At 45.4% G+C, this 21,818-nt stretch overlaps 2 protein-coding genes across 7 annotated transcripts in view; both read left to right on the plus strand.

The window, feature by feature from the left end:
• The first annotated feature begins 16 nt into the window (after positions 1-16).
• RNPS1 (RNA binding protein with serine rich domain 1) lies at positions 17-9,775 on the plus strand. 3 transcript variants are annotated; one of them, XM_076350755.1, is made up of 8 exons: positions 17-74; positions 3,215-3,406; positions 3,766-3,921; positions 4,239-4,430; positions 5,647-5,749; positions 6,552-6,705; positions 7,185-7,326; positions 8,638-9,775. In XM_076350755.1, the coding sequence occupies exons 2-8, from the start codon at positions 3,336-3,338 to the stop codon at positions 8,741-8,743; spliced, it is 924 nt and encodes a 307-aa protein (XP_076206870.1). In that variant the 5' UTR covers positions 17-74; positions 3,215-3,335; the 3' UTR covers positions 8,744-9,775. The 3 variants fall into 3 exon arrangements, with proteins under 3 accessions (XP_076206870.1, XP_076206871.1, XP_076206869.1); XM_076350754.1 differs by lacking the exon at positions 17-74 and adding an exon at positions 824-890; XM_076350756.1 differs by lacking the exon at positions 3,215-3,406 and having other exon boundaries at positions 18-74.
• Positions 9,776-10,035: 260 nt separating this feature from the next.
• Positions 10,036-21,818, plus strand: part of TELO2 (telomere maintenance 2) — a 29,536-nt gene continuing 17,753 nt past the window's right edge. For 3 of the 4 annotated variants that reach the window (XM_076351225.1, XM_076351224.1, XM_076351222.1), the window contains exons 1-14: positions 10,036-10,319; positions 10,883-11,160; positions 11,740-11,808; positions 12,467-12,614; positions 13,001-13,103; positions 13,878-13,946; positions 14,877-15,018; positions 16,284-16,420; positions 17,198-17,286; positions 18,325-18,435; positions 19,063-19,148; positions 19,448-19,539; positions 20,591-20,707; positions 21,688-21,759. In XM_076351225.1, the coding sequence (XP_076207340.1) occupies positions 10,036-10,319; positions 10,883-11,160; positions 11,740-11,808; positions 12,467-12,614; positions 13,001-13,103; positions 13,878-13,946; positions 14,877-15,018; positions 16,284-16,420; positions 17,198-17,286; positions 18,325-18,435; positions 19,063-19,148; positions 19,448-19,539; positions 20,591-20,707; positions 21,688-21,759 (1,797 nt within the window). The remainder of the gene's footprint in view (positions 10,320-10,882; positions 11,161-11,739; positions 11,809-12,466; positions 12,615-13,000; positions 13,104-13,877; positions 13,947-14,876; positions 15,019-16,283; positions 16,421-17,197; positions 17,287-18,324; positions 18,436-19,062; positions 19,149-19,447; positions 19,540-20,590; positions 20,708-21,687; positions 21,760-21,818) is intronic. The other variant, XM_076351223.1, reaches the window with a different exon arrangement.

Here is a 21,818-nt window from a genome sequence, read left to right on the forward strand (position 1 = left end):
CGCCCCTTCCCGCCCGCGCTGCGTCGATCGCGCGCGACGGGCCCGGAGCGGCGGCTGTGGCGGGCGCCGAGGATGTGAGTGGGGCCGGGGCGGGGGCTGGGGCCGCGGGGGATCGGCGTCCATCCGGCCCGGCCGCGGCGCGGAGCGGCCCCGCCGCCGCGCGGGGGTGCCGAGGGGAGCGCGCCGGAGCCGCCGAGGAGGAGATGGCGGGGCGAGGGTCAGGGATGTGGCCTCGGCGCCGCGGCCTACCGCGCCCGGGGGCGGGGAGGGAGGGAGGCTGGGCCGGGGAGGGGCCGGGCGGGGCCGGGCCGGGGCCTGGAGGGGAGCCGGGGGTCTCGGCGCTCCCCGCGGCGGGGGCGGCGGGAGGAGCGCTGTGCGGGCCCGGGGGCGGGCGGGCCGGCGGCGCCGGGCCTGGCGGAGGCGGCGGGCGGCGCGGGCCCCGGGGTGCGGGCTCTGCTCTGAACCGACTCTGTGCTTGGTCTGTGCTTTTCTCTCCCTGTTCCTCAGCCCGCGCCTTGGCTTCGCTCATAGTATGGCAACACGTACGGTGCGGTCAGCAGCGACAAGCCCTCGGTCCGCCCGGCGCCGTAACGTACCCCATGGCGTGCGAACCGGGACGCGGAGCTGGCTGCCCCTGCGCTCCTCCGGCCCTGCTCGCTGTAGTTAGCTTGGGCGAGCGGCCGTAACTTTGCAAAGAACTGCCGAGCGCTGAACCCTCTCCTCACACGAGGAATTCTTTTCCCCATTTTGCAAATGAGGATCTGAAGCAAACTGCCATTAAAGGACTTGCCTGTAGTCGTGCAGGAAGTCCGGGGGAGAGCTGAGTTTGCTTCCGTTGCTACAGAATTGCAGCTCTCTAAGAGTGCAAATCAACTCTTTGAAGCAGAGAGGTGTGTGTGTGCAATGAACGTTTGGCCTGTGTAGATTTCTCTTAGACTTTCTGGTTTGGGGTGGGTGCTGCAAAAACATTGACTTGTTAGGGACTGAGAGTTTTTTTGATTGTAGGAAAGAAGCATGTCGATTAGAAATGCGTTGTTATACACCCTTGTGTGCAGACCATGATTTTATTCTTTCCACATCTTCCGCTGAATGACAAACAGGTGAAAGCGCCCACAGGCTGTGTCTCTTAGGCTGAGGTTTCCAACTGAAGTAAGCTAGGCAAGTGGCATTCTTGAGAAAGGTACATATGTTTTGATGGAGAGAAAACACTGGTTAGTTTGGAGGCTGCTTAAAGGCTGCATGTACCATCATGTGGAAGTTATACGTGTGAATGTATAAACATCATATGGCTAATTTGTCTGGTAAGTGCCTGTCCTGAGGGGCGGTGCCAGAGTGGTAGCTGTTTAACTGAAGTAGCCTACCACTCCAGCAGCAGGCTGGATAACAGCAGAGTGCGTGCTGGTCTTCATCTGGGCTCTCTCTCTTCCCTCCTTCCAGTAGGAGTAAAACCGGAGCCAGCTATCAGATGATAAAAGATAGTTTTGCATGGCTGAGCTGATAACATCATCACTGTGACAGTCTACAGATGCAAGAGAAGTCGGTGTGTAGGAAGAGATAACACAAACCTGACTGTGGTATATTTAGGAGAAGAAAGGTGGGAAAGGAAAACGTCAAGTTTTTTTGTCACGTGAATCCAGAAACTTGTCTGGTCTGTTCTTCCAAGGGAGTCAGCTGGTCTCATGCAGTGGCTTTCAATTTTTGAACTGCACTTCCCTCACACTTTGCACTAGAGGCATAGAGCTGGTTAGAAATGTCATACAGCTGAATGACATGCACAGGTTTGCTTTTGTTAGTCTCTGCAGCACCTATGGAACAGTCCATGGACTGCCTTCTTACCGCCACTGCTGTTAGAGAAGACATTTCCTCTGCCAGCGAGCCCTGCCAGTGTCACATTTGTGTTGTGGGTTTCCTGTTCTCCGTGCAAAAAGGCATGGGTGTTTCTTGACTTCTGGATCTGCAGAGGGCTGGGTTTGCGAATGTTCATTTGTGTTGCTTTTTGGAGTTGTTGTATTAGGGAAAACTGTGAAGCTGAAAATCAGGAAAGCGAGTTCAGCTGTTCAGAAACGATCTCTTCCCAAACATAAATTTAATTGCAATTTCGAGAATAAAGTAATTGCTTACCAGAATCTGACACCAGAAGCATAGAAGCAACAAGACTGTTGGATGCAGCGAGCTGGAGAGGTTTTTTTCTTGTTAACTAATTTTGCCTGTGATGCATGTGGAGATAGAGAAGTTTCCAACGTCACGCAGTACCGTGAATATTCAGTGTCACTGCAGATGAGCCTGGCAGTTCAGACGTGCTTGTGCCCACTCTTCCATTTCCTGAATGTTTCATTCATGGGTAGATAATGGGCGTTACACCAAATCAAATCTGCCACACTCTTTTAGTGGGTACTAAGACATATGTTGGAGGCAGCTTTGTAATGCAGGTGTTAAACAATCCATGTGGAATAGTCATAATGCAACAATGTGTTTAGATGTCACAGAATGCGATGGATGCAGCCCTCTCATGGGAAACATCTGGAATTCAACTAATGCCCAGTATTTCGGTGTGAAATAGTGGGGTGTTAAATTTGTCTCCTTTTGGATCTAGAGTAAAGAGGGAACTGACTGGGGCTAGATGAGGTCAGAATCCAGTTTAGACTTTCTGCTAAGAAGTTAAAGTAAAATCTGCTGTTGCAGCAGTGCAGCAAACTGGGCCCTTTAATCTGGTCTTTCCAAGGCTGACAGAGCTTTGGAAGCAGCTTGTTGAGGCTGAAAGCAGCTATGGTTCAGTGGGGGGTTTTGTTCTCAACAACCCTTTCTTCCTGACAAATATATGCTATATGGCACAAATTGGCTTTGGAGAAAACCAGTGCTTACTCCTCTGGAGGCAAGGCTGTTGTCAAGAGGCGTGAGCTGCACGTACATCTTGCAGAGAAAATGGATGTCCTCTGTCTGCCATTTTTCTGGTTGGACAATTAAGGTCCTTTGTACTTCTGTGAATGTCAAAATGATAGCTCTAAACACGGATGCAGACTTTTACGTGAGGCACACGGTGCCAATGTGAGCAGGCACAGAGGCTGGCGGTTAACGGCCGGGTAGCAGTATGTGTAACAAGTGCTCTGTAGAAGGCAGTTGATGCCCAGTGTGCTGCCATTGTTGCAAAGCGGGTTTGTTGTTTTATGCCTATCTGTTAATTTCTTGTTTCTAAACCCTTTTATCTTGTCACTAGGCTGTTCTTTGGAGTTTATTGCACTCGATTAGGGATCGGTTCTCAGAATCGAGGAGTTAGAAGTGAGATTTGAGATAAGTGAGGCCCATTCGGTGCTGCTTTGGACGCCTCCGAAGGGGAAATGGAGTTATCAGGATTGAAAAAGAAGAGTTTGCTAGGACTCAAAGAAAATAATAAAAAATCCAACACTAGGTAATCATTCTGTCCGAATTTTCTAGGCTTAACAAAACTGGGGATGTTATAGGGTACTAGGGCGCTCTCAGTGAGGGTGAGGAATTGGAAATGTACCTCTTTCTGCGTGAATTTCTGTATGTGAGAATTTCTGTATGCTATAGCTGTCTTCCTCAAAGCTGCTCTGTAATGTAAAATATTTTCCTTTTTCTAAAAAGTCCAAACTTGCCTAATGCTTTAACTCTGCAGTTATGGTGATCTTGAGTTACATTTGAAGCTCAATGTTTTGTGTTGCTGTTCTGTTCTTTGTTTGGGTGTGGGTTTTTTGTTGTTTGCATTTTTCTATATTAAACAATGTCTTCTGCAATTTGTTCTTGAAGGGCTCCCTCACCAACCAAGCGCAAGGATAGGTCTGAAGAGAAATCAAAGGACCGGTCCAAGGATAAAGCAGCCACTAAGGAATCGGGTGAAAAGGATCGTGGTCGAGACAAGACACGCAAAAGACGCAGTGCTTCCAGCGGGAGCAGCAGTACCAGGTAGTTACTTTTACAGGTAGTAACAAATCACAGTGTTTTCAGAAACCACCAGCTTGATTTCTAGTATGTTTCATTCCCCGTGTCATGGACTTGTTGTTGAAAGCTTGCATTGCGTTAGTCACGGTGCAGTTTTGTCTAACTTAAGGGTTTTATTTTTTTTAGGTATGAATTGCCTTTGGCTGTCTAGTGAGCTATGGAGCATCAATTTGCATTGTTCTAACTCACAGTTGCTCTCTCCATAATTATCAGAAGTTTTTCAGCCATTCTTTTTCTGGGTACTCCAACCATTTTTATCCCATCCACCCACCCCCCAACAGATCCCGTTCCAGCTCAACTTCCAGTTCAGGGTCCAGTTCCAGCACTGGTTCTAGCAGTGGCTCTAGTTCCTCTTCTGCCTCAAGCCGCTCTGGGAGCTCCAGCACCTCACGCAGTTCCAGTTCCAGCAGCTCCTCTGGATCTCCAAGTCCCTCTCGACGGAGACATGACAACAGGAGACGCTCCCGCTCCAAGTGAGTTCTATTTGCCTTCTAGGAATTACCAGATGGCAGGTTAATTTCTGTGTAGAAGACAAGATTGTGATTAGAATAGATTTGTTTCTGAGAACCAGTTGCTTTCTCCATAACTTAGAGATCTGAATTTTGTTAGAATGGGTGTGCTCCTTTTGCTTACAATCAAAACATGTCCCCTGTAGGAAGAGAGATTAAAAACCTCATTTTAAAGAGTGGTTTTAAATACTATATTTTGTAAAGGCAGTTTTAATGTTTCCCCAATAGTATGGGACTATATGGGCACTAGATGAGAGTAAAGCTCTTTGGTTCCTGTAAATTACAGCCCAGACTAACAGAAAAGTCAGGGCTGAAAATGGTGTGTATGTGTATGCATGTGTATATGTATATTCTTATGTATAAAAAAACAAAAGGGGGGGGGGGGGGCAAAGGAAGCATTTTCCTCTAAGGGTAGGAATCCAACTACATTGATGTCCATACAGTTTTTCCTTTGGATAATTCTGTAGGTAAGGTGCTGAGGGCTGATGAAATCTACTGAAGTATTGTAAGCCAGTGTGGGGTTTTTTTTAGTATATCCCTCAATTTATGGACAGTAAGATTAGGAAGAAGCATAAATACAAATTTTCTGCATACTGAATTTTTTACAAATTAAAATTACATTCCAGATATTTTTTTTTTTAAAAAAACTACAAAGAAATTGTGATATGCAGCTACTTAAATAGTTTTTTTAACTGTGACATTTCTGGGCCTCTGTAGTGAACAGAAGATACAGAAACACAAATCATTGGATCCATTCATTTGCCTGGATGTGGTATGCTTTGGTGTTTATGTCCTCATTTTGCCTCTAATTGTTGAGGCAAAGAATGTTTCTTGTTTTAACAACTGGGAAATTCTTTAACTATAGCCAACACCTTTGAAGAAATGTTTGCTAAATTTTGTGTTTGTGACCCTAGTTACAGTAAAGTTGAAAACTCACAAAAAAAGGCTCTCAAATTCCAGAAGGTTCTAAAACAAAAGCAGACAAGGCAAATGCAAGTCCTGAGGTGTTTCTAAGTGGAACACCCCCACCCCAGCACTTCCTAACCTGTAAATTCTTAAGAAAAAAGATGTCCTCTCAAGAAAAATGGTACCTTTTTTATCATGTGACAGTGACTGGCTTCTTGGTTTTGTCTTTGTGTGTTTCCTGAAAACTGTAAACATTTTTTGTTGTCAAAATCAGGTCCAAGCCACCCAAGAGAGATGAAAAGGAGCGGAAGAGGCGGAGCCCGTCACCCAGACCTACAAAAGTGCATGTTGGAAGGCTCACTAGAAATGTGACCAAGGTAATGGCATGCTCCCCTGTAATATCAAGCTTGCATATCTTCTGTGAGGACGTGTGAGTGGCTCTTTTAAAGCTCTCAAAACTTTTTTGTTGCTAGAGTGCTGCCTAGGTGTTGCTGTTGGAAATCCTTGCTTTGTGTCCAAATTGATCAGTGAGGAAAATTTTGGTAAGATTTTACTGAGTCAAATACAGTGCAGGCTTTTGAGACTGTGTAGTGCTTAAGAGGTCTGTCTGCTTTGTCAGTGTTTCAGACTTTGTATCCTGCCTTACTAGGAAGAAAACTGTAGCAGTTGGGACAATAGCTGAAATTACCTTGGAGGCATTAAGGATATCTGGAGGTCCTTGATACCAAGGATCTGAAGAGAGCTGGGCTGGCTTGAGTTGTCTTTGCTAGAATCTAGTTTAAAGATCTTCAGAGGTAAAAGGTTTAGGATGCTGCAAAAATGATGTTTTTTTAAAAAATATGAACAATCGCACCTTAAGAGTTTTCAGCTGCAGGCATAAGTTCCCTTCTCGGGTCCCCGAGAGGATTTTTACACTAGTTGTATTTTTGTAGCCAGTGTTGACATGCAGCAGTAATGCTGCTAGAACTTAAGGTTTGGAACAATCTGAGGAGGAACTGAATAGACAACAGTAGAGAAAGCAGTGGTAATCCTTTCCACATCTGGCCAATGAAATATGTCTCTTCCTGATGGTGGCATTGATTTAAAGCTAATCTAGTGCTGTGGATTTACTGCTCTGCGCCAGCCAGACCTGGTCAGTAAGTGTGGTCTATGTCCTTAAGACTTGCTCTTTCCCTGCAGGATCACATCATGGAAATTTTTTCCACTTACGGAAAGATTAAAATGATTGACATGCCAGTTGACAGGCTAAATCCACACCTCTCTAAAGGTTATGCTTATGTGGAGTTTGAGAACCCAGATGATGCTGAGAAAGCCCTGAAACACATGGATGGAGGTAGGTATCAAATGCTGCAAGGAGGCTGGGTGCTTTTAAAAATGTTTGGAGCAGATGAGTTTGATCTGAAAATGAGTTAGAGGTGATAGGGAAGCCTTTGGGGGACTGATCTGAAATACTGTCAGTTTTCAGCCCAAATGGCTTTGGCTTTTGTGTGGTTCAGGACAGATCCAAAACATCACAGAACTTTTACAGAATTTTATTACTGTTTGTTTTGAAAAAAACCTCAGTTTTAAGTTTCTGTGAAAATCTTTCCCGGTTAACATCCGAACTGCAATTTGATGGGATATTAGATTAAGTAGTCTAGTATGTATGTGGACTTTGTCAAAATAACCCCTGAGCAGGTGGTGGAAATAGGACTGTCGGCTGATTCATGCTTCAGTTGCTTGTGACAAAGCTGTGAGTTGCAGTAATGTGATCTGTAGATGTTAGTGTTGGAAAATACTTACTTCTACCTGTTTCTGTGCTTCCCTAAAAAGGCCAGATTGATGGTCAGGAGATCACTGCCACAGCTGTGCTGGCACCACGACCTAGGCCGCCTCCCAGACGCTTTACCCCACCCAGGAGGATGCTGCCACCACCACCGATGTGGCGCAGGTCACCCCCTCGCATGAGGAGAAGGTGAGAGCTGTGACAATTTGTGCTTCCTTCTCAGTGTAACAACGTGTTATCACTGAAAGACTCGGCATGGGGACAATTTCATCCTGTGACTTTCCCCTCCAAATGACAGTCACACCTTTTGGGCATCAGTTGAACCTGGATTGTACGACTTAACTCCTTAGCACCAGGGTGACCTGCTCTGGTCTACACCCCCAATGCAGTCCGTCGGAAATGTCAGATGCTTTCCAGCCCATTCCCTGGAGTCCCCTCTGCATAAATGCTTTGAGGTGAAGTGGGAATGGACTTCTGGCTGGCAGAATGCTTTCGGCAGCCTGCTCCAGCCACTTGCTTTTCTGAAGCCCTTGCACCTCCCTCCCTTATTTATACGAATGGGCACATGACCAAAAAGCAGTCCCTCTGCATCAGGTGAGCGGAGTACACAGACCCCAAGATGTGACCTGACATGCACGCGCCTGTTGTGCAACTTGGGGCTGCCTGAACGTGCTCAGATAAGTCTTTCGGAGTCTTCCTTAGCATCTAGATGGGCTCCTCTGTCTTGGAAATCTGCTTAAACTCTTGTCACTAGTAAAAGCGGCTCCTGTGTGAGCCACTTGATTGCTGAATAGCTTACGAACTGCAGGTTTAAAAATGAGAACTAGTTTACATGGCACAAGATCCAACTGCCTGTTGGTCCTCCTTTAAACAGGCCTTTTACTGAGGTCTGGCAAATGCTAGATTTGGCATTGCCTCCTTAGTGTTTGTTTTCTTCCCTAGTCTAACTTTTACTGTCCTGTTCAGGCTCTGCTAATACTTTGTGCCTGGAAGCTTGGTGTCATACTGGTGGCTGTACGGATTGATTGTGGTACTGAAGGGCTTGAAGCCGAATCATTTCTTTAGAGTTAGACTTCCTCTAAGAAATGTCCCTGTGGTTTGAAAGGGCTTATATAAATCCTTTCCCTGAATATCACTATTTCAGGAGTCCAAGCTGACTTTTCCGGTGAAGGAGAATCCGATGTAGAATGAACTTGAGCTTGTTTTGCTTGAGGAAGAAGACAAGATTCTTGTCTGTTCTTTGGGTATTACACATTCTTTCAACTTCCTGAAGCAGAGGGAGGGTAGCCAGAATATTCCTGCTGTGTGGTCAATGTTTGAGTTGCCTTTCTCCTCTCTGGAGCTGGCTGTATTTCGCTGGAGCTCTTTCACCATGGTGCGTGAGGGTTTTTTGGAGGGTGGCGGGGAAGTGTTTTTGAAAAGTTGGTAGATGAGCTGACAAATTACTGGAACCTATTGCTCTCGTCTCCTAATGAAAGCTTTCTCCTTCTAATCTGTCAGGTCCCGGTCTCCTAGGCGCAGATCCCCTGTTCGCCGGCGATCAAGATCTAGATCTCCTGGACGAAGGCGCCATCGCAGCCGCTCCAGCTCAAACTCCTCACGATAAAGCAAAAAGACTGGACAGCTTTTTATTTTTTAACTTAAATCCCGTCAGACTAAATATTGTACCTTTTTTTTATAATGGGTCTGGGTGAGGAGGAGTGAGAGAGAGAGAGAGCGAATCCTGGCAGTGGAGGCAACCTAAGAGGAGAGCGCAACAGTTCCCGGCCAGTAGATAGCCTTTGCTGTGGGGCTTCTAGTTTCCTGGCATTGAATTGAAATTATTTAAAAATGGCTTTGATTTTTAAAGGCTGCAAAAACATCTACTCCAGATAAACGAAAGGAAAGATGTTACAGCCTCTCTTTCTCCAGTTAGCAGGCTGCTGCTTGGTGATTTCTAAACGCTTAGCACGCTGTACAGACGAGCATGTAAATCTTGAGCTATTTCAGAAACCCTGTACAGTAAGACAGGGAGGCATTTAACTTGATCTCTAGGTGCCAGCACAGGATTTTTCAGAGCAGCTAGAGCCCAGATCTGCCCGAGACTTAAATACCGAGTTGTCGCTGTATTCCAATTCCCGAACAGATTATTAGTTTCTGCAGAAGAGTAAGCTCTTTCTGCAAATTAAGCTCTTCTGTAACGCATGTACCAGGCGATCACCACAGAAACGACGGTCCAGACCACTGAACATGATAATTTAGAAAAGAAGCTGGAAATCTTAAGAGCTGGTTTGTAGCTGCCCCTGTAAATGACTTCTTTCACCTTTTCTTAAAGGGTTTTGGTAAAAACTTCCTACACAACCCCCCAGTGAAACGGTGCGAGTGCTTCTGCTTTTGCAAATCTCAAATTAGCGACTGAGCGTCAACCCCCTGGAAACTGCAAGGCAGAGAGGGAGGCTCGAGGCCATGATGCTGTCCGGATTGACTGGGGTTCACACAGGGAAAGGCAAAGAATTTACCATCTGTTGTACAGTCAATACTATAAAGATTTTTTTTTTGTTTGTTTTGTTTTGTATCACTTTGTAGCCTTTTGGGCCATGTTGTGTTTGTACTTGTGTAGGACCAGCGACTATTGAATAAAGCAGTAGGGTTGAGAATAGCCGGCCTGCTTCGCTCCCTTCTCCAGCCCCTTGCTCAGCGCAGAAGCGGTGAGGGCGGCAGCTGCCGTTACTGGGCTTTTTTACGGTAAAACCGGCGCAGGCCCCTCCCGCGCGGGGGGCGGCAGAGCCGGAGGGCACCTGTCTCTTTAAGACCGGCGCGGGCGGTGCTTTTCTCTAGCGTCACGCGGGCAGGCGCCGCTGATTGGCTGCCGCTGAGGGCGGGCGGAAGCGGGGTCGCTACCTCGCTCCCCTCAGCGCCATGGCGGCGGCGCTGGAGCGCGCCCTGCGGGAGGCCGCGGCGGCGCTGGAGCGGGACGGGGAGGGGGCCGCGGCGGCGCTGGGCGCCGTGCCGGCCGCTCTGGCGGCGGCGGGGGGCCCGGCCGCCCTCGGGGAGCGGGAGCGGGCGGCCTTCGGCGCCTTCCTGCGGAGCCTGGCCCGGGCGCCCCGCGCGGCGCGGCCCGAGGGCGTGTGGCAGAGCTGCTTCCTGGAGGGCCCGCCCGTCCTCGCCCTCTGCGTCCTGCTGGAAGCCCTCGCCTCCCCGGGGTCAGTCCGGCTTGGGCCGGGGCGGGCGGGCGGGCGGCTCCCGCGGGCCCGACCGGAGCTCCGGGCCTGCTCCCCGGTGGGAGGCGGGTGTCACCCGGCACGGTGGCCCGGAGAGCTGACAGGGGCTCGTCCTCCTCCGAGGTTGTCTCGGAGCGCAAAAGGAGGGATGTCCGAGGGTGCCCCACCTGCGGCATAAGGGAGGTGACACAAACGTGCAGGTGGACGGAGATGAGAGTGAGCGTGGGGAGGCCTCGCTCTGCCCTCGGGCTCCCTGAATCCCTTCGTTTCCAAACCCGCATACAGCACTGACGTTTCCCACAGAGGTCTCGAAACTGTCTTCGGTTACGCTTATTGAATATCCTGAAACGTTATGGGCCGAGGAAACTGTAGAGATACAAAGAGATTAAAATCACTTTGATTTTAATTTGATTTTGATTAAAACTCTGTGTGATTGAGCAGCAGTGTTGTAGTGGTGAGACCACAACAGAAAAACAATAGCGTGCGCGCATCTTTTTCTTACCAGTTAAAAGGGGCGGGGGCTCATTCCAGTTGCTTTCTTCCAGTCCTAGCTTTTATCCGGGGGAGGTCGTTGAGGTACTGGAACAGTTCCTGCAGGAGGGACGGATTTCGGCTCTGATGTGGGAGGTCTGTCAGCAGCAAGCACAGGCTGGCTCACCTGAGGTGCAAGAGGCCCTGCTCAACAAGATTGTATGTTTGCCTGATCACGTGAGCAATAAACTCCAGGGGAAAAACCCACCAGTATTCTTCCCACAGAACTACTTTCCTCTCTTGGGTGGTGCAATTATCCAGGTGCTGCAAAAGATCTCCGATTCTCTAAGAGGTAAGATTGCAGGAAGATTGTGCTATAGAGGTGACTCTTCTGAAGAAGTGTTTTGTGCATGGACCCCCTTGGCTGGTGCTTGAAATACAGATAATGGGTGTTGCAGAGCCTCACGTTCATCCTTCAGGCTGAAGTTTGTTGCGCTTAAAAGCATAAGATACCAGGAATGAGGAAGATGGCCGAGGCCTTTTAAAATCCCACTGAAAGCTGCAATCCTACGAGCTGTTAAATAGCATCATCGTCTGTTGTCAAAGCTTAATTGCGGTCACTTGCTCTGTGCTGAAGTAATTGTATGGAAGATTTAAACGGCACTGAATGAGCCAGTGGCTTTGTTACCATTGTGTTAAAGCGGGACTGAGCTACTTTAGTCTTCTGACTCTCGCTGTGTATAAATAATACCGGGTGCCGCTTTGTGTCTGAAGGCAGGTGGTGGAGGGAGGAAGAGATGATGCTTGAAGAAAAAAAGTTAATCTGTGTTTTCAGGCTTCGGTACTTGTAGAAGTGTATGCACCTCCTTCTGAAGGTTGTTTGGAGGATGCTGGTGATGCTCTTGTTAAGCTTGTGTCTGTTTTATCCCAGGTGGCTTGGATTGCTCAATCTCTTTTGTTTCTCATGTCCTGGGGAAGGTATGCGTTCATGGGAGACAAAGTGAGTGGTTTACAATACTATTTTGGGGAGGGGTAAAGTCTGTTTTACTGTATTTAGTACGGAAGGATGACTGTGATAATGATCAACAGAGGGAGTGGGAGACTGACCAATTAATACTTTGGGGGTTTTGTAGGCTGCTTTCTGAGGCTACTCAACTACGTATCTGATAGATGTCGATCCTTTTCTGTCAGCCCACGTGAATGTGATCTGTTCTCTCAAAAATTGATGAGGTTATTAGCCTTCTCATCCTGCCATTTGGGGCATAACTGTTAAATGCTCTTCTAGTGCTTTTCATCCAGTGGTCTGAAAATGCCTTCTGAATACCAGTATAAATCACTGCCCATATGTAATAACCCTCTCATGTGAATACCCTTCAGTCTGGCTTTGCTTAGGACTTTGAAGCCACTGAATGCAGTAGTAGTTAACAGGGCTGGGGAAGAGGAGGAAAGATTTTCTAGCTGTTTACAGTGATGAGGAATACTTGCAAGTTCCTTAGGCTGCTTAGGTTAGTTCTTACCACAGGAACAACTTAGAAATGCAAACTGTACATTGTATTTCTTCATCTTGTAAGGATCTTGAAATTTGCAGGCTGACCTTGAGTACCATTGCACCAGTTCTGTCCATCTGGTGTATTTACCTGTTTTCTCTTCCACTTCAGAGGAAATTCTGAGCGTTTTGGTACCCCGCCTAACGGATCTCACCAAGTCAGACTGCATCTGGCAAAGAATATGCTGGCGATTGGTTGAATGTGTGCCAGACCGCTGGATGGAAGCAGTGGTCCTTGGTTTTGTGCAGAGAGCACCGGGGTAAGAGCTCTGTTTTCCTCCCTGATCCAGAGCAAAGGCTGGAATTTTTTCACAGATACTTGCAGAATCAGTTTCTGAAAGATGCTGGTGTGTGTGTTTGTGTAGGCGGTTTCTTAAAGTGCCATTTCCTGAGAGACTCTAGGGGTAAAGTAGTTGATTGTTCCCTCTCAGGCAGAACCTGCACCATTCCTTAAATATCTGTGTTGTGACATGCAGTGAAAAAACAAGTGAAAACATTCTTTGCAATTACTGGCTCATTCTTAAAGTTTAGAGGTGTTTTAGAGACTTTGTTGCAAATAGCTGCTCACAGAATTTCCTATGATTAGTAGCAACATGGCAGTAATTACATGGATTCCTAATGCTTTGCTATTGACCTGTCTTGCTAGGGCAGATACCTTGTCTAGGTTGCTGGGGAACCTGGTTGTGAAAAACAAGAAAGCTCAGTTTGTGGTGACACAGAAGGTGCTGCTCTTGCAGTATTGCCACACGGTAAGGGCTCTGCGTTGAACAGTGGTGTAGTAATGCCTGGTTTTCCCAATGTGTTTTTTAGCTGAGCTCCAGGTCTTCTTGAGTAAGATTTAACTCTTCACTCTGAAATCAGCCCTCAGTCTCTCTACATGTACCTGAGCTGTGCAGCTGTTCACTTACATCCCCTCAGCTGAATGTAATGAAGAGGGAGTGGTAAATGGTTGCTTTGAAATCATGGGATTCACCTGCTTTCTCAGGGTTGATGGCAATTAGCAGAATTACTGTACACTCTGGAACCAAATGGTTATTTGCACATAATTTCAGTTTTCTGGGGAGCTGGAGACATCTAGTTAATTTAGAATCTGAAAGAAGAGACTGAAGAAGCCATGACCCACCCTCAGGGATAAGAATTAGATTGAAGAGATGAGACAAAGACTTTTTTTTTTTCCTGTGCACCTAAGTTGGTCACAAGGTGTTAGGAAGTGTTCTGTGGCTTGTGATGTTGTGAGAGAGGTTCTCTAGATTTGCTGTGTTCCATGTTTGCCTGGGACTGTGCTGATCTGGTTTTGATGGTAAAAACGCTGTAGTGTATTCCTGTCCTGTTTTTCCATGTATTTCATCAGCAACTGCGTGTGTGTTTGGTTGGGTTTTTTTAATTCACTTACTTTTCTGTCTCTGAATGTTGTCAACCAGTCCCTCAGAATGAAAAGTTTAACATAGTGAAAATACACACTTGTGATTGCTGGATGACAACTTTATGGCCAGTTAAAGCAAGACTCGTGGTTTTCGTTGCAGACTGCAGTGCTGCAGAACCTCCTTGGTTACCTGTCCCTGGATAGTCTTCGGCGCGCCTTATTGATCAAAGTAAGGTTAAGTAACATTGTTGGTGAGGTATCTGATGGAAAAAAATTCTGCTGTGCGAGTGTGCGTGTGTGAATGTCTGTGGGGTGCAGCATTTTGGTACTTCTCTAAGACACTTTTGTTACTCTTCATGAGTGTGAGGGAAGCCCTACCATATCACAAGTCAATTGTGATTTACAAATAGAAGACTTTGTGCACTGCTGGTGTTAGTTTTTCATATTTAATTGGTAAATTGTCTTCCAAGTAGCAAAACTAATGAGGCTTGGATCCCGACAGATGTCCCGTGTCCTCCATCCTTCTCAGCTTCCTCTGTCATCCCCTAGTTGTGTGGGTGGGCAGATGGCAGCCAGTGATGAGGTTGGTTGAGCGCTGTCTGTGTGCCAAAAGGTTGATGCTTCAGAATCATTCTCACCTACCTTTTCTTCAGTGGGGATGCAGGTATTTTCCCTCTCCAAGTCAGCAGTGTGATAGAACTTCTAGGAAATCTCTACTGTTTTGTCTTCTCCCCCCCTCCCCCCACTGGTTACATGTTCTATTATTCTAATTATCTGGAAGTACTGGCAGCTATATAAGATTGGACTAAAATCGTATAACACCATACAATATCATATTGTTTTTTGACAATAATACGTATTGCTCTGCATATGATATTTATCACTTTTAAATAAAAAACCCCATTATATTTAACAATATATTAAACAAAGGTGGTGTGGAGTTCTCAGCTGGTCAAACACAGTACGTTTTGGGCCCTGAAATACAAAGTTAGCTCCGTTTGTATGGAGTGTAAAGTTCACTGGGAAGCATGAAGACCAAAGGACCATCAAAATATACAATGTGCTGTATGAAAGCACATTTCAAAAACGTGCTTCAAAACCAAGGTTGCTTCTGTGTAGAAAAGATCGATTTCAAGCCAACCTGAGTTCTCTGATTCAGGTGCTGCAAGAACTGTTGGAGACCTGGGGCAGCAGCAGTGCTGTGAAACACTCTCCACCTGAGCAGCAGCAGTATATTAGCAAGGCCATCCTTATCTGCCTCTCCCACCTGAAGGAGCCTGAAATCGAGAGCTGCAGAGAAGGTGAGAGAGAAGCAGGAGTTAGATTTGCTTAACAGAAGGTCTGACTGTGAGTAGAAAAATATCTTGCTTTGATCTATGCAAAACCTTCATCTTGGCAAACAGTGCAGCCTCCTGGGATCCTTTTTCTTTAGCACTGATATGATATAATTCCAAGTGCATAGATTTAAATTATAAAATTGGAGAACCATATCTTTGAACTAAGGTTCTTACCTGAACAGTGGTTTAGGAACCCTTAAGCTTTGTCACAGGAATATCAGGATTCACTCTGGGACTGGTCAGAGGAATGGTGTGATTTGCAATTTATAGGCTTACTGTTGGAGTGTGAGTAAGGCTTCAAAGTGGACAGGGGAAAGTACACCAAGGATAAAAAGTTGTTTGGTTGGACTCTGACTGTCCACGTGCATTCCTCTGTGTCATTCTGCTCCCCTCAGTGTGAGGTGAGTAGGGATAGTGAGTTACCGGCAAGGACCTCCTATTCTGTATTCACGCAGTGCGTAGCACATTGGGGTCCTGGTCCAAAATTTCCATTTCTGTTGCAATAAAAAAAATTTCAGTCCAATGTCTAGAGTTACTTCTCTGCGTGTGTGGCTTTTGGGGGGCAAGAAGGTTGACTTACAAGACCTGTTCATCTGTTTCATTCCAGAATTAATTCTTCTTTAGGGGGGAGTAAGTGACCTGTTACTAACAACACTGTAGTTTTTATAATCAGTTTTTTATCTGACAGGTGTTGCAAAGATAAGCTTTTCTGAGTTGAAGGAGGTCAGTCTAACAGCAGTAAGCCTGCCTGGTAGAGCTGGCAACCGTCATTCTCTGGGTTGAGAAATACTGGTGTTATCTGCCTGTTTCAACTTATCTTGGTGGTGAGGGAAATTTCTCCCTCCATGATTGTTGTACTGGTCAGAATTTGTAGCTTCCTCGAAACATGGCGTTCCATTTAAGTGGCTTTGAAGCACTCTAAAAACAAGCTAAAGGTTGACTCGACTTACCATTCTTTTTTGTTTCAGTGAAAACTGAAATATTCCAAATTTAGAATATATTGTAATGTTTTGTTGACTTTTGTACCCCATGAAAAAGCATGGGTTTATTATATTGGTGCTGAAGGGCAATACTGCCATTGCAGAAAGAGAAGTCACAGTTGCATGGGCCCTTTCTATCTTTCTACCCATTATTGGGTGGTGAGTGGCTAAAGATGCCTCTGAGGGAACTGGCATGAAGATGGATGTTTGTTTCTGTCATTGTTTCATGCACTGTTTGATTTTTTTCAGAGCTTCTCGCAAGCATGATGGAGGGCGTGAAATGCCACTTGGACAGCAATCTGCCACAAATACGGCGTCTGGGAATGATTGTGGCAGAGAGCATTAGTTCAAAAATAAACACTGATGGGCCTGTCTTGAAGTTTCAGGTGAAGGTTATTATGAAATTTGTGTCTGGTGTGCAGGGCTTAGAGGAAATAAAAGCTTTACACCAGATGATCCAGGGCATTATAGCAAGTTCTAACACATTATCTGGAAATAAGGGGAGGCAGCAACACTTTCAAAAAGAGAGGATATCTATTTACAAAAAACAATTGTATAGAAAATAGCCAGGTGGCTGAGAGTGACCTTAAGAGTGTAATCTGATGGCAAAGTTCAGGGTAACTGTTGGTAATAAAGGACTGCTAGAGGATTATCGCATTGCATGAGGGAATCGGAATCTGACCCATGGAAGTTGAGAGGGAACTTGAAACCTAAACCAGTGGTGAACATTCAGTCCCTGACACGGTGGGAAGACCTGCTGTGAGTTGAGATTTTCAGGATTGACATGGGGATATATGCTCTGCTATTTCCAGTAGAGTTTATAAGAATTATATGATTAAATCACATTAATTCTTTAAAAACCTGCATCATCCCTCATGTCACATTGCCATTTATTAAATGTTTTAAAGATTGTAAATGACATTCAGGCAAGGACTGATCAGGTACTGCTGTTAAATATAGGGACAAAGTTTGCATACGGCACAGATCACTATACAACATAAATACATTACTGCTGGCAGAACAGTGATTGAAACAAATGGGATTTGTGTAGGTTCATCTGCTCGTGATTCAGTCTTCATTTGCACACAGCAGAAGGGTCAAATGTTGAATGCTGGGCATATTTGCAATCAAACAGTACAGTAACAGTTATTCTGAATGTCTAGTACGAAGAAGATGATGAAGCAAGAGAACTGAAGTCCCTTCTGGTACAGACTCCACCATTCTGTATTGGCCCCAGCCTTCCAGATGATGAGTAAGATATTGCTACTATTCATCTCCATGCTGACTTTTTGCCCTTCTCCACACCTTTTGTTGAGTTACACACTAGAACTGTATACAGTATTCAAGATGTCTTATATATTCTTAAGCATTATAATGCACCTTATTCTTGCAATGCAGTGTAGTTATGTTAAATTCATAATTCAAATGGTAGTATGTATTAGAATTGCTTGTTTGGTAGCTGCACGTGGTGAAACCATGCTGCAGGGGTCTTACGTGCCCCTGGGTAGAATCAAATGGGCCTTTCTGTTTGCTTCTGGGAAATCTGGCGTTTGGGCCATATGCCCCAGCCCATTCACCCGTGACAAAACTCTGGCATATCTGTCAGTCCAAAGACTGGTTGGTTGGTGCTCTTAACTTTCATAGCATCTGCTGAGGCTCTTTCAAGCACTTAGTTTTATCAGCAGATGAATGAAGCACTTCATGTTATTAGCAAATGAAGCTGTTCAGCGCTCCAGTGAAATACAGAAGATTTATTGCTCCCATTTTAGGGGCATAATCAGTGTAGACAACTGTTTGAGACAGCATTTGAGAAGCAGAGAGATGAAAGGACAATGCCAAAGTCCACAGAAATAGGTATAGAGACAGAAAAAAAATTCTCCATTATTGTATTCATCCCCCTAGTAATGGTTAAAGATGTTTCTTCCCCATTTGTTCAGTTTCATTCACAGCTTCAAATACGGTGCAGGCCAGCGTGATCCACTCATCACAGATGAGTCTCTCCTTAGCAGTCCTAGGTATAAGTTACTGCAGGGGGAGCACAACAAATTAGCTAGCTTAATTTTTGTTATCCATTGCTCTTCTGTTAAGAGATTCTGCTTCTCTTCTCCCCTCACCCCATTCTCCTTCCCAGGACTTTGTTCCTTGTGTCAGCCAAGCTAAGTGGGAGACTGCAGCAGAAATCATTATCTGTCATTCTGTTTAGGCAGCAAGGGTTGATGGTGTGGGTAGTTTCTTGCCTGTGAATAAAGACTGTTACTTTATTGGTTTTAATACTTCTTGTTCCTCACAGCAGGAATGAGAAAGCAGATGCTGCACTGCCATTGGTATTGGAAAGTAAGAAGAAATCGCATACAGCAGCCCCTGTGGTGCCAGATGAGGAGTCGGATGCTGAGCTTGACAGGTACAGGGCAAGAAACTGGTAGGAAATGGAAAATAAATGGCAGGTTCTTAAGAGCAGACATGGGGAGCAGGGAGCTATCAGTAGCTGCATTTCTTGGCAAATCTTGTGCTTTCTGACCTTGTTCAGCTGAGTGGTATGCAGCAGAGTGGGACTTTGTGTAGGAAATTGCACACAAGTATGTTAGTCAATAATTTAAGCAAAGCCTATGTCATGTACAACCATTGTATTTATTCCATTTGACTTAGATACATGTTTCCTGGAATTATGGCTATATCTACCCACCCATTTTAATAGTGGACCTGTGTTACTCTGTCATTTTATCAGTGTATATAAAGAAATCTCAAGAACCAGCTTCTAGTCTCTTGGTCACCTGACTCCTTCCTGCACTTGACCAGGAGACCCAGTTCCAGATCTGGTCACAGAACTGCTCTTTCACTGAGCTTCAGAGTAATACACAGAACTTCCTAAGGAACCCTTTCAGGCTAGGCTTCAGCAGTGCTGCTGGATTGATGCAAGAGTGATGGTGTTACGACAATGTGTGCTGGTTCTTTCCCTTGTGTGGATAGCTGGGGAAAGGAAGAACATCTATACCCCATAGACTAACTCCTGCCTTTATTTCTTTTACAGTGATGATGACCTCATCCCTTATGATATGTCAGAGGATAAAGAGCTAAAGACTAAGGCTCCTGTGTATATCCGAGACTGTATTGAAGGTAGGAGATTTTGGGCTGAGTCTTTATCTGTTTCTTACTGGTTTTGGGAGAGTGATCTCTGTGTAGGTTTATTTTTTTCTGAGCTAATTTGGAGAAGCTGTAGGATTTCAGTAATCTGGGCTCAAGTGTTGAACTGTAATTTCTGAGTAATTTCAATTTAGTTCCTAATGCTGGTCATGTGCTGGGTCAGTGATATCTGCCCATAACAAGACAAACTATTGGCAGAAGAAAGTTGGGGGTATATAGCCAAGCACAACCATTCTGTTAATAGCTTTTGTTTGTTTTTTGATTGCCTTCAGTCCTGACAGGATCTGAAGATGTGGACAAATGGGAAGCTACAGTCAAGGCTCTTGAGACCTTGGTTCGAAAGAATCCAGCAGCAACAAGAGAGGTGAAGTAGTATGAGCTAGGTTACCAGTGGGCTGTAATACAGGATTAGCACTTTGCCCTCGTGAGGAGACTAAACATACCAACAGAGTAGCAGGCCAGGGTAATGTGTACCTGGATTTAAAGCTTTCAACTTGGGAAGGGAAATAGAAGGAAATAGTTGCTTTGGAGGTGAGGCTACAGAGCACAAAGGAACAAAGAAGCAGGCAAAGGTGCTGGCAACAGTATGGCATTCAGCAGCTCCAGCACTGAAAATGAAATGCATTGCACATAGAGCTTGCCAATAACATGAGGAAGCAGAGGAAGCCCCATGCTTTGTGCTGGGCAGACAAAAAATTAGAAATGCAGTTTACAGAGCAGCCACGAATTCCACAGACCAATTGATTTTAATTTTGGATTTAATTGATTTTGAATTGAAATGGAATTTGTTATTCCCCAACAAAAAGGGAGATAAAAATCAAATGGACTTTCCCTCTTTGCTTGTACAAGCATAGTGTCTTCCAGAGGGAGTAGTTGGATTGTACTGCTCAGGTGAGAGGAACTTGGAACAAGGTCACTGGTGTGATGAGTGCTCACCACCACTTGTTAGTGAACACTTGAAGGTGGCAGAGATACAGGCCTCTGCGAGCTGAGAAAGGGAAGGGGTGTAGTCTGGTAAACAATGCACAATCTGGTGCTGCTCATCAGACGTGTTACTGAACTGGATGGGCTTTGGGTGTATTTTGGTACTTTGGGTGTACTGTACCCTTTTCCCCATTAGTTATAGTGACAAGTCCTCCTTATATCATGATGCCACCACTTGTCCAAAAAGCCAAAGTGAATGTGAACAGAGAAATCAGCATAGGGGTTTGTTCAGTGTTTTGAGCAATCTGTCTTGATGGCATTTAGCTTAGTGTGTTTTCTTTCCCTCCTAAGTAATGGACATGTTGTCTATATTCCATACTCTCATTGTCTTTGCTTAAACATTAGAAATGGAAAATGGATGCTGCTGTGTAAATCCTGTGAGAAAGAAAACACCTGCAGGGATTTGATTCCTCTTTTCATAATTTGAGCAGGTTAGCGTGGAGCTGGCAAAAATACTATTGCATCTGGAGGAGAAGACCTGCATTGAAGGCTTTGTGGAGCTCCGTCAGAGAGCTCAAGTAGCTGTTTTAACCACAGATCCAATACCTGTAAGTCCCTCTTACTGCTTTCCTTTTTCTAGTTGGGGCACAGGCAAAAATTTAAGCAGCTGAAGTCTCTTGCTAGCTTGATAGAATCAGCTATCGGAGTGTGGTAGAATAGCTAGTTCATGTCTGACAGCTTTTATGCAGAGATGGGCTATGTACTGAAAAATCTGCAATGGATGACTAAAACAACAGGAAAGAGAAAACTCTGTCAGACTGGAGGAACCGTTTGGAGACTGTTAGTATGAGTATACCTGACAAGGCAAATTAGATAAGGACTTGTTGCACTGAAAGGACATTGTTTCACATAGAGGGAAGCTGAGGAACAAAGGGCTTCTCTAGAAGAAGATTTGACTGGTGATTGTAATCATAGAATGGTTTGGGTTGGAAGGGACCTTTAAAGATCATCTACTTTCAACCCTCCCTGCCGTGGGCAGGGACATCTTTCATTAGATCAGGTTGCTCAAAGCCCCGTCCAACCTGACCTTGAACACCTTCCGATGATGGGGCATCCACAACTTCTCTGGGCAACCTGTTCCAGTGTCTCACCACCCTCATAGTAAAGAATTTCTTCCTTATGTCCAATTGTCAGTTTAAAACCTTTACCCCTCATCCTATCAGTACAGGCCCTGGTAAGAAGTCTCTCTCCACCTTTCTTATAAGCCCCCTTTAAGTATTGAAAGGCTGCAATAAGGTCTCCTTCGAAGTGCCAAAGCTGCCGTGGCAGTTGTTTGGGTACCTCTGCATAGGAGGGAGAGAAGAATGGCAAAGTCCCATTTGTCATTTTCTCCCTTTGCAAGAATCTAAAGTGGAAGTGTCTGAGTTTCCCCTGTTTGCACAGCATGTCTCTTCCCTTCTCTTGGAGGCTTGTTGTTAACGAACAGGAAGCAGGACTCCTCCTGAAACGGAGTGCTTTTAGAATTAGTGGGAAGGCTGTTTCCAGCCTGGGTTTGTGTTCATTGCGCCTTGATTTTTTTTCTGTACAGGTAGCAAAGTACTTGACCTCCCAATTCTACTCTCTGAACTACAGTCTTCGTCAGCGCATGGACATTCTCGATGTAAGCACTCTTCTCTTCAGTTCTCACTTTCCTTGTGTCTTTGTTGCACCAGTGCTGTT

The sequence above is a fragment of the Aptenodytes patagonicus genome, chromosome 13 (assembly GCF_965638725.1).
Source record: "Aptenodytes patagonicus chromosome 13, bAptPat1.pri.cur, whole genome shotgun sequence".
Classification (NCBI taxonomy): Eukaryota; Metazoa; Chordata; class Aves; order Sphenisciformes; family Spheniscidae; genus Aptenodytes; species Aptenodytes patagonicus.

Excerpts from the sequence above, each read along its gene's own strand:
- RNPS1 (XM_076350755.1), top strand. The coding sequence starts at position 3,336 with ATGGAGTTATCAGGATTGAAAAAGAAGAGTTTGCTAGGACTCAAAGAA. Across the intron at positions 5,750-6,551 it reads TCACTAGAAATGTGACCAAG|GATCACATCATGGAAATTTT; the intron begins GTAATGGCATGC and ends CTTTCCCTGCAG. Across the intron at positions 7,327-8,637 it reads CCCCCTCGCATGAGGAGAAG|GTCCCGGTCTCCTAGGCGCA; the intron begins GTGAGAGCTGTG and ends CTAATCTGTCAG.